The 11,174-nt window shown below is 36.5% G+C and overlaps 3 protein-coding genes across 3 annotated transcripts in view; 2 read left to right on the top strand and 1 right to left on the bottom strand.

The window, feature by feature from the left end:
* Positions 1-2,455: 2,455 nt before the first annotated feature.
* Positions 2,456-4,906, top strand: ics (ras suppressor protein 1). The gene is made up of 8 exons (XM_018506049.1): positions 2,456-2,603; positions 3,486-3,536; positions 3,621-3,741; positions 3,811-3,929; positions 4,002-4,084; positions 4,177-4,291; positions 4,359-4,491; positions 4,822-4,906. Exons 1-8 carry the CDS (start codon positions 2,456-2,458, stop codon positions 4,904-4,906), a joined length of 855 nt encoding a protein of 284 aa, XP_018361551.1.
* Positions 4,907-5,392: 486 nt separating this feature from the next.
* On the top strand, positions 5,393-7,588 carry LOC108760421 (tubulin alpha-1 chain). The gene is made up of 5 exons (XM_018506378.1): positions 5,393-5,501; positions 5,758-5,974; positions 6,056-6,885; positions 7,109-7,272; positions 7,346-7,588. Exons 1-5 carry the CDS (start codon positions 5,499-5,501, stop codon positions 7,470-7,472), a joined length of 1,341 nt encoding a protein of 446 aa, XP_018361880.1. The 5' UTR covers positions 5,393-5,498; the 3' UTR covers positions 7,473-7,588.
* A 3,083-nt stretch (positions 7,589-10,671) lies between these two features.
* The window catches only part of neur (E3 ubiquitin-protein ligase neur), a 31,000-nt gene continuing 30,497 nt past the window's right edge, over positions 10,672-11,174 (bottom strand). The window contains exon 5 of the mRNA XM_018505973.1: positions 10,672-11,168. Coding sequence (XP_018361475.1) covers positions 10,877-11,168 — 292 coding nt within the window. The 3' untranslated portion in view covers positions 10,672-10,876. The remainder of the gene's footprint in view (positions 11,169-11,174) is intronic.

The following is an 11,174-nucleotide window of genomic DNA, read 5'->3' as shown; positions in this document are numbered from 1 at the left end:
TCTGCTAAAAACTGTTATAATGTCTAATAAATTACAGTTAAGCTGCCATAATCAACATTACATACACAATAAAAGTACATAAATTGCAAAGTGACCTATAATTAGTACTTTTATTTTCACTATTTATTTATAAATACTATGGCTATCTTTTTTAATATCATGGCTATCTTTTCCCTACAAATCAGATGAGACGGCCAATGTATACTTTGTAATATTTTGATAAAATTAAAGTTCTGTTAAGTATTTTCTCTTTAATTTCGATAGTATTTGTTACTTTAAGCTTCAGTGAAAGTAATACCCCAAATATTGTTAAAAAGAAACAAGAATAAATATATGGTTTTTGCACTTTAAAAAACTATGGCCATCATACCCGAGTTTACCCTATACAATCGCTTGGTAAGCATACCTAGCCGTTTTGCCGTTTTGATTTTGCCCGTTGCTTGCTTTGATGCATGCAGTCTGATTGTCTGATTTGACGCATGGCATATATATTCTTTCCACTATGATTTGACATTTGACAGATAACTAGGAATTAATACAATTGTCAATTGTCTGCTCAATCACACGACTGTCTATAATCTTTTGAAACAAGCTGTAAAGTATATAATACATGATAAAGGAGAGTGTGATCTATTTGACGCCACAAAAATGCTTCGAAGCTTTTGATTGATCAATATCGGAAAAAAGAATTTTATTAATTCACTAATCAAAAAATGCTTTAAAGCCTTTTGTAGCATCCAGCAAACAAATTAATATAAGCGTTTTTTAGTTGTCTAATCTTATATTTAAGGGCATTTTAACTTTTTAGATACTTTAGATATCACTTATAATGGGCCTTCTATAATAAACCGCAAGTCAGAACGTCAGAAGTCTTAACTAGTCTTAACCAAGTCGTTCAAGTTGGCTATTGGCCAACTTCTTCGATTATGACTTAGGATCGCTTAGAACTTCTGACTTGCGGCTTATTGTAGAAGGCCCATAATGATTATACTTTATAAACAAATGTTTGAAAAACGTAAAATTTTTAATTTACGCTATATATATATAAATAAATAAAAATGCCGTAACTTTGAAGGAATGCTGAAATGGAATATTTACTAATTAAAACAATTTTTCTCATATTTTTGAAATGACTTTACAAAATTACACAAACTTTATAGAATTAACATAGATATATACTAATAGTTGTTAGTAGAATACTAAAACTAGAGAACAAAAAAGTTAAAAAATTACATTTGCTTTTACGTGAAATTATCAACTCATAAAGCATTTTAGATTTAACCCGGTAAACAATTTTTCATGCATAAATATGTATAAATATATATAAACATACATAAACACGCATAAATATTTATAAACATGTAAATTATACATATGAAATATGTCCATACATCCTTCTTTCTTTTGTAAAATTACTTTTTAGTGTATTAGAAATAATAATAGTAATGTGAAAACATAAAAATTAAAGGGATAATTTTTCCATTGTTTGTTTTAGAAAAAAACAAGTTTGGAAAAATATAAAAAAAATTGCTCATACATAATTATGCATAATTTTATATATAATTATACATAAATAATTTTTTTACATTTCTTCAAACTTGATTTTTTCTAAAACAAATAGTGAGAAAATTACCTTTATAATTATTTTTAATGTTTTCACATTACTATTATTATTTCTATTACACTAAAAAGTAATTTTAATAAAAGAAAAAAGGATGTATGAACATATATGGACATATTTCATATGTAATTATACATGTTTATGAATATTTATGCGTGTTTATGTATGTTTATACATATTTATATATATTCATGCATGAAAAATTTTTTACCGGGAAGTGATAATGCCAATAATTATTAATATTTCTAGTTCAATTAAGAGGACGGTTTTTCTTCGAAGTTTAACCATTGCTTCAAAATTTTTTTAAAAGTAAAACTATGAATTATACATTATAGTAAAATTCACATTCATACAGTACAAATCTCCAAGGAACGTCCTAAAGACATCTAGTGAACGTTCCTATTCCTCTAAATGTTCTAAAAATATTCTCAAATATCTCTTGGATAAAGTGTACTGTATGGGCAGTAAATTCTGCTTTAAAAAGTATATATAAGAATGGGGCATCATTGATAAATTTTATTATCAAGAAAAATAAAAGAGTAAAAGTCCAAAGTTTTTAACAATTCAACGTTTACTTTGTTTTGTTACTTAAAAATTTTTTTCTTATAAAAATTCGAAAAATATAAAATAGAAGTGAGTGGCACAAGAACCGCCATCTAACGAGCTGAAAACGACGGGAACGGGACAAGGCGGGACAGGGCATTACGGAATAGGATATAAACACATAAACTCGTCGCACCACTACTAATAACGGGTGACGCCGACGTCCGATACTCCAACGCTCCTCACTCCTGGCTCCTGTGTGCCGTGCTTGGCACGGCTATTGCGCGCGCAATGAATCAGACCGCGCCAGTATCGTGTATTCCTGCGGGGAAGATGTCGAAGACGAAGAAGGTGCTGGACGAAGCCCGGGAAATCCAGAATCCCGAGCTGGACCTCGCGGACAAAGGCATCGCAACGTTCGAGGAGATGCCGGGATTGCGTGAGTCTCATCCAAGCGTCCTCGCGAGCGCGTCATCGCGAGATCGCCAAATTAGGCAACTTGTCGCTGGCCTCTCCGGCCTCTCGCTCCGCGATCCGCACTACGGCCATCTGCGCGGATCAGATCACGTGGGCGACTCCGCGTATGCGCGCGCGCTTACTCGCCCGCCTTTTAAACTTGACACTTCGCGTTTGACGTAAAATAGTGCGGACGATTAAAAATAATATAATTTAGGTTGCGCGAACGCGAATTTTTAAACTTACTGTATTGAAATTTTAACATAAAGAGGATGCTTTTTCCGCTTTGTGAAATCATAAAAATTTCAAGAAAATAGGCTGCTTGTTTTCCTTTTAGGAAATTATCGACCTAATATGTCATTCTATCCTTCTTGACAATGTCAATGAATAACAAAGATAGAACGATACTTGTGTCGACTGTCTCCTAAAATGGGAAAGCAGTTATATTATAATTTACTCCAAAGTATAATTTCGAAATGTTAAAATATCTCTTAAAATTTGAATAGAATTTTTTCAGATTTTTTTGAATTATACATGCAAAAGAATATGTTTATGTGCTTCTTACGAATCTGAGGATGAAGTTACAAAATTCAATATAATCATTAAATGGTTATTTTTACATATATTTGTCGAATATTCATCTAATTTGTAATATTTGTATTTATAACTTTTACTTTAGATTTGTAATTATATAGATATATAAACATATACTTATATTTCACTTTAAGTTCAAAAAATGTACATTATTTCATCTATATAAAAAATGGACCTATAATTAATTGTGAATCAAAATCATCACTAAAATAAATTCTCGAAGTACATTACAAGTTGAAGATAAGTTTACAAAAGCCTTTACATGTTTCAGTGAATATGATTAACGTAACAAGGCTGACGCTAAGTCACAATAAAATTCAAGGTGAGCGTATCTTCAAGCTTAACACAATTTGTATTGTCCGATAACTTAATTGTTATATCGCAACAATTGTTGTTTTCGGTACAGCGGTGCCACCGGGTCTCGCCAATCTAGTCAACCTGGAGATATTGAATCTCTTCAACAATCACATCACCGAGCTGCCTATATCTCTATCGCAAATGCCGAAGTTGAGGATCCTGAATGCAGGGTCAGTATCTACATTTTACAGGATGTCCTTATTCCACGATAATTTATCAGAGTATTTAACTTCCGGTAGAATGAATCGATTAGACGTGCTTCCTCGCGGCTTTGGCGCGTTTCCGGTCCTCGAGGTGTTGGACTTAACGTATAACAATCTCAGCGAAAAGAACCTTCCCGGAAATTTCTTCATGATGGGTCAGTCACGGTTGTTAGATCATCTAATATGCCTCTTCGCAAAAGTTGCATATTAATCTGTCTTTTCTTTAGAGACCTTAAGAGCGCTCTATCTCGCCGACAATGATTTCGAATATCTGCCGCCTGAAATCGGCCAGTTGAAAAATCTTCAAATTGTAAGAGGATTTTAGAGCTTTCGTAGTTTTACAGCTTTATAAAAAAATGTCCCGTTTCTCTCGTCGAGACTCTCTCGATTGAAACATTTCAGCTCGTGTTAAGGGAGAATGATCTGATCGAATTACCGAAAGAGATCGGAGAGCTGACACGTCTCAGGGAGCTGCATATTCAGGGAAATCGTTTAACGGTTTTGCCTCCCGAGATAGGTAGATAGAATATGTGCATGTAGTAGTAATTAAGTAGAACGTATATACTGTATAATTCATATTACAGGGAACCTGGATCTAGTGAGTAACAAAGCAGTGTTTCGAATGGAATTCAATCCGTGGGTTACACCGATCGGCGACCAGCTGCAAGTGGGCATATCTCATGTTATGGACTACATTCGCTCAGAAACATATCGATAGTAGGTGTTTATTAAGTCGCTTTATTAGATCCAATAATTGCTGTAATTATACATTGGCTATATCCAGCAGAATGTTTCTTTCACAACTGTTGGAAATTTGCTTCTCTAAGATAGGACTATTCCTTTAAATCTAAAGTATAATCCGATTGAAAAGCGTTTAATAAGCGTTGACTTTTGTTGAACATAGTCATCGAATATTTCGAAGAATTTTTTAATTATTGTTTTATACGAATTTCCTCATAATTCTCGCGCTTTTAACGCTTTAATTTGGACTAACATTCTGCAGTTGATCGAGAGAAATCTTGAACAAGTATTTGTCACTCTTTTCAGCGTTTACAATCGACATCAAAGTGCCAAAGGTCCGCCACCTGATATTGAGAACGATAAAACCAAGAAGATCTCACGTGCTCGTTGACTTGCGCTTTTCGTATGATTCTGATCAAATAATACTATCGATCTTCTGCCTAATCTTTTGTACGGAAATTATTTTTACAAGCCATATACTGCCAATAATCATTTATTTATGCTAATTAACGAGTTCAAGAATTAAATGGTGCCTTTTAGAAATAGGATTATAATGAGACAAAAGGCGTAATGCATATTAATAACATTGTTATACATTTTTAGTTGTCTATTAATATAATATATATACATATTATTTCTTAATTCAAAAAAATGTACGTATAAAAAAGATTTTACATTTAACTTTTTGTATTTTTTATTCTCAGTCCTCTAATGATAAAAATAAATTTTATATATCTAAAGGATTGAAAACTTTAATATTTTAATAATTAATTGAATTCTTTTTACGATGCAATGTTGATATTTTATTTAAAAATTCTCTCTGAAAATTAAGGTTTACTAGATTTTTATATGCATTTTGCCGTTTCCCTGGACAACGAGAAAGAAAATCGCAAAACAAATCATCGTCATTAATCCGTGTCAAACATTTCCGGTGTCAATAACGCTCGTTTATCCCATCTATTGCAAACTAGCGAGTCTTCAAAATGGTAAATATCGAAAAATATAGCTTAATCATTTGCAGATTTAGCAATTCAAAAATCATCACGTTTTTCCGCATGATAAAATATTAAATGATTTAAGATCGATATGTGTTACCACCATTCGATACAATTACAAACGTTAGGAATCATAAATTTAAGATTAAAAAACATGAGTTTATTAAATAGTGAGGGATTTGTATATTTTAAAATGATAAAGGATGTAGATTTGCGATAAGATACATTGATTAATCGAAACCAATAGCGTGAAGTGCTTTCGATCCATATCGGCCAAGGCGGCGTGCAGATGGGCAACGCTTGCTGGGAGCTTTATTGCTTGGAGCACGGCATACAACCTGACGGTATGTTGCCACCGCAAACCTGCACGAGCGATGAGGGCTTCCAGACCTTCTTCAGTGAAACAGGCGGTGGAAAATACGTACCTAGGGCAGTTTTCCTAGATCTCGAACCAACAGTAATAGGTAAGCTCATTTTACGACAATAATTAATAATGAGACAACATCAACATATCAATATAATTGCTTATCGTTGTCGTCCTTTAGATGAGGTACGCACGGGAACGTACCATCAGTTATTCCATCCCGAGCAATTGATCTCTGGCAAGGAAGACGCCGCAAACAATTACGCGCGTGGTCATTACACCCTAGGCAAAGAGATCATCGACCTCGTACTAGACAGAATTCGCAAGATAGCAGACATGTGTAGTGGTCTCCAGGGTTTCCTCATCTTCCACGCGTTTGGCGGTGGCACTGGATCTGGCTTTGCTAGTCTGCTGATGGATCGACTATCTATGGACTATAGCAAAAAGGCGAAGCTAGAATTTGCCATATACCCGTCGCCGCAAATTTCCACAGCAGTCGTTGAACCCTACAATGCAATCCTGACGACTCACACTACGCTGGAGAATTCCGATTGCGCATTCCTCGTAGACAATGAGGCAATCTATGATATTTGTAGACGTAATCTGGACATCGAGCGACCAACTTACACAAATCTGAACCGGCTGATCGGTCAGATTGTCTCCTCGATCACGGCCTCTCTGAGGTTCGATGGTGCCCTCAATATCGATCTCGCCGAATTCCAGACGAATCTCGTGCCCTATCCTAGAATACATTTTCCTCTGGTAACTTACGCGCCCATCGTGTCCATCGAGAAGGCTTATCATGAACAGCTCACCGTGATGGAGCTTACCTCAGCCTGCTTCGAGCCAGCCATGCAGATGGTCAAGTGCGACCCGCGAAAGGGCAAGTATATGGCCTGCTGTTTGCTGTACAGAGGCGACGTAGTGCCAAAGGACGTCAACGCGTCCATTGCGACTATCAAAACCAAGAGAACGATACAGTTCGTCGACTGGTGTCCGACGGGTTTCAAGGTTTCTTTTCTAGCAATTTTTCTTCGTGACATTAGCGAGGATTTTGCAGTAATTTGTGAATTATAATTTCTAAAAATTTTACCACGTGTGTTATAATCAATGTAAAAAAACATTTCGGAATATATATTCCGATTTACTAGTTTGGCTATATCTGCAGTTTTCTACTTCAGAATATTTTACACTGAGCTTTTGGCATTTTATTGATTTGATTTGGATGTAATAGGTAGGCATCAATTATCAACCACCAACTGTAGTACCGGGAGGTGATCTGGCGAAGGTGCAAAGAGCTATGGCTATGTTGGCGAACACTACGGCGATCGCAGAGGCATGGGCCCGACTGAACCGAAAATTCGACCTTATGTTCAGCAAACGAGCCTTCGTTCATTGGTAAACTAATTTTTATTTCACGAAATTAGAGACTCATATGGATTGTTCCTATTCGCGAATTGTAATACGTCAGGTACATCGGCGAAAACATGGACGAGAGTGAATTTAACGAAGCCAGAGAGGATCTGGCCGCGTTAGAGAAGGATTATCAAGAAGTCGGCATGGATTCCCTGGATGTCGGTGGCGAAGAAGAAATGTAACTACCTGTAAAAGACTCGCAGTGACAATCGCGTGCACTAAGAACGCATGCACTTTCGTGGGATAAATGATTGTTTTTTTTTTATTTAATCATTGTTTTTGTAGGATTTTTACATTGTTTTGTTGTTCTTTTGTACATGTTTTGTATGTATTGTTTGTTTTAGGTATATGAATTTTTGCACGTCTTTGTGATATAATAAAAAAAATCTGAACTCTCTTTAGTCCATTATATGTATTCTTTAATCGGAAACTTAGGGGAACTTATTAAGTTTTTAATGGAAGATTTTCAAAGGGAAATTTAGAGAGAAGGAAAATGAAAGACAGAACACCGCTCGTAGATATTATAGGCTTTTTATTGTGTGGAACAGCACGCGGCTGCGCGAATTATATTACATATGTATAAATTTCCGTCGACATCTTTACATTACGGTCGGAAAAAATCTCGCATAACGCGTAAAACTTTTATTTTTTCCCCTTTTTCGAGTGTAGTAAAGTGTGGTTTAAAAATCGTGAACCTTTTAGGGGATTTATTCTTGAAAAATATCGCGTTAGAAAATATTGGAAATCTATAATATACGTAATGTATACATATACAATATACACCATACTATTTTTGAATGTTTTCATATGCGATATTTTTTGAGAATACGACCCCTACACTTGTGCGTATTACTCTGATACGTGAGAAATTTAAAAGAGGATATTGCAAAAAAGAAATAATAGTCTTTCTCTTACAAATATAATAAGCTCTGCCGAATTAAATAGTCGTTAGTCGTATAATCATATAATTATAATAAAGGCGATAGTAAATCAAAGTAGAAATGTAAGAACGATGATCGAGATGCTGCCAAGCTGACGACAGAATTAACACAACTAATTACGCTGATCACAACGATAACGATGACAATGATAAACATTCGTAATTATTATCAAGCGTCTTACCCTATCTTTCTTCACCTCTATCGTCGCTACGTCAGCGACATTTTGGAACAGATCCTTATCTCGTCGTATCATATCAATAGAATAATAATAATCTATTGTTATATTCTTTTAATAGAATCTTGAATTGCGCCGTTCGTTGGCAGACGCGCGTAATAATTTGCATATTTTCGTATCTATAAAATTTCACGGTCTCTCTCTCTTTCCCTGTATCTACCTATTCTCCCTCTTACGTTTATTTAGAAGAAAAAAAGGGAAAAGCTTTTTACCTTGTTCTTTTCATTATACTTTTTGGATTGGCAGATTAAGCCTGCCACTCACTGGACTAGAGATTTTCACTACCTTTATTGCGCATCTGTTATTATATATTCGAGGGGGAAGTATCTTCCTCTCTCCATTTCTTTCGTATTTGTTAAAAATTAACTCTTTAAAAGAGCCAGACACGTCGTCCCCTTTAGCTCGAAAATCGTTTTGTTGTTTCAAGTTTTCTCTAGATTGTGAAAAATTTGTCTTCCTCTTTTAGAAAAACAAATCGTAAAATAAAATACTAACAATTCTCTATCAGTATAGTGAGGACAACTTCTTTCTCATTCATAACTGGTCGAAGAATGTGGATTTACAAAGATATTCGTAAATTTTGCCTAGAACAATCTCTCTCCGAAATAAAAAACTTTACAAATGCAAGATGAGATATATTGAACACGCAAGACACTTTCTCAAAGATTAACAGGAATTTCCGAATTGTTCAAGAATCAATAGAATCCATATCATGTCGTGTTCTCATCTCTTTTTACATTCAAAGGATCAAATAGCTAATTCGAATAAATTCTTATTAGTTCTATTATAAGTTCCGTTGAATTAAAAAAGTATTTAAAAAAAGCGCTTTACTGTACGCAATCGACTTTCAAGTCGATTGTACAGTGCTTCGCAACGTTTTGTAAAAACGTGCATCTGTAGAATCGCTACGTGAAGGCCAAAAATCTTTTACTAATTATCATCAGGCATATAATCAATCCGCATATCAACGAAATCCGTGTTTAAAGGACGCTGAAAATTCAAGCGTGACGTTATCAGCAAATATTGTTATCTAGATTGAAGCGATTGTCATCGTCAGGATTTGCCTTTACGCGAATATCCGTTGGAGTGTCGCGAAGGCCGAGTAAAATAGGCGGGAAACGTTTAAGATCTTTGGTAAAAACCCGCCTGACACGATCGGCGAAAATTACGGACGCTCAAATATTATCCAAGGCGGAAATAATCGAGAAAGATGAACACTGTTGGACCTCGAGTCCATCACGCTCTCGTCGTGGTCAGGATGTGGGACGACGAAGTCCTTTCGATCGCCCTAGAAAGGAGAGCCGGAGACGGATTAAGCTATCCAGATATCCTAGGCGTCCGATCAGAAAGTTTGCGCTATGTAATTATACGGTCCGTTAAATAATAATGCTACGAGATAATGACTATGTTAATTCACCAATCATCACTATAATCGGTAAATCGTAAAAATAATAGCGGTCGTGGCAAACGAAGCTACTCGCGAATAATTAAAGACAGTTACAATGAATGAACAACTAATAATAATTAATAGTAGCGATAGAATATTAATAATAATAGTAATAATAAAATAATAATTAAAGATTGGATTTACGGTAAATAGTAGTAGTAATAGTAGTAGTAGAATAGCAATAGTTCAGAGTGATAGTAGTAACTGGTAATGGTATAATGACGATTATGTCGCATGTGAAAATATCTAGAATCGATCTCTTTTTGTCGATAACACAATCACACAATTCGCAGTCATTCACGTTTCTCTCATTTACAAATTAGCAGACAGAATATCGATATACAAGCAAATTTAACCAACATTACAGCCTTTTATCGCTCTCATTCTCTCACTCTCTTTCTCTCTTTCTGTTGTTCGTATCCGGGGCAATTCATCTACGCGCTCTCGCTCGATTGACAGAGGTGGCAGTAATTGCGATTTTTAAAGCACCGCTGCTTTCTTTGTGCATGGTCCACCCATTAACGTGTTAATTGACAACGACGCGATTACGCTAACACGACGCAAACTGCCTTAAATATTAATTGAATTAAATATTCGATTCAGCGCAACTTTGCGCTTCGCAATCCCCGAGAAGATCCCATGGGAAAAGTCTCGTTCCCCGGTTTATCTACTTGTTTTACTTGCCGGAACGTGCCTCGCGTTTCAATAGAAAAAGAGATACGGCAGTGTGAAGGCGGCGAGTTCCGCTTCGATTTTGTGTTCGTTCGTTCCAGTAATCATGGAGGCGGCGGGCGAGAAGCGCGATGGCGATGAAGCGCGACGGATTCGACGCGGAAGGAAACCAAGACGACGGAAGCACGGTGATGGACGCGGTGGCGGTGGCGACGGCGACGACTGCGCTGAGAACCAGGAAGACGTCCGCGCACTCTTTCTTTCTCTCTCCTTCGGTCACTCCCGAATTGTTCAAGAACGATAAATACGGATGACGTCGCGGATTGGCGCCCGGCAAAGCGGACAGTGACCGCCACCCTTGCCACGCCATTGCTGAATCGCACAGGTATAGCACATACACATGTGACCGCACATGTAGAGCACGCTATCGATGCTGCGCTCGTAGCAGATGGAGCACTCGCTCAGCGTTGGCTGTAGGCCCTCGCCCCATTGATGCAGATGGGACGAGGCCGCGCGTGACGATGTCAAAGTACCATCCAGGCTCTGGTAGGTCACCGGGTCGACGTACGTCGACGAACCGGTACTGGCC

Source organism: Trachymyrmex cornetzi, unplaced genomic scaffold, assembly GCF_001594075.2.
Source record: "Trachymyrmex cornetzi isolate Tcor2-1 unplaced genomic scaffold, Tcor1.1 scaffold223, whole genome shotgun sequence".
NCBI classification, from domain to species: domain Eukaryota; kingdom Metazoa; phylum Arthropoda; class Insecta; order Hymenoptera; family Formicidae; genus Trachymyrmex; species Trachymyrmex cornetzi.
This window is presented reverse-complemented; position numbering and strand designations above follow the sequence as displayed.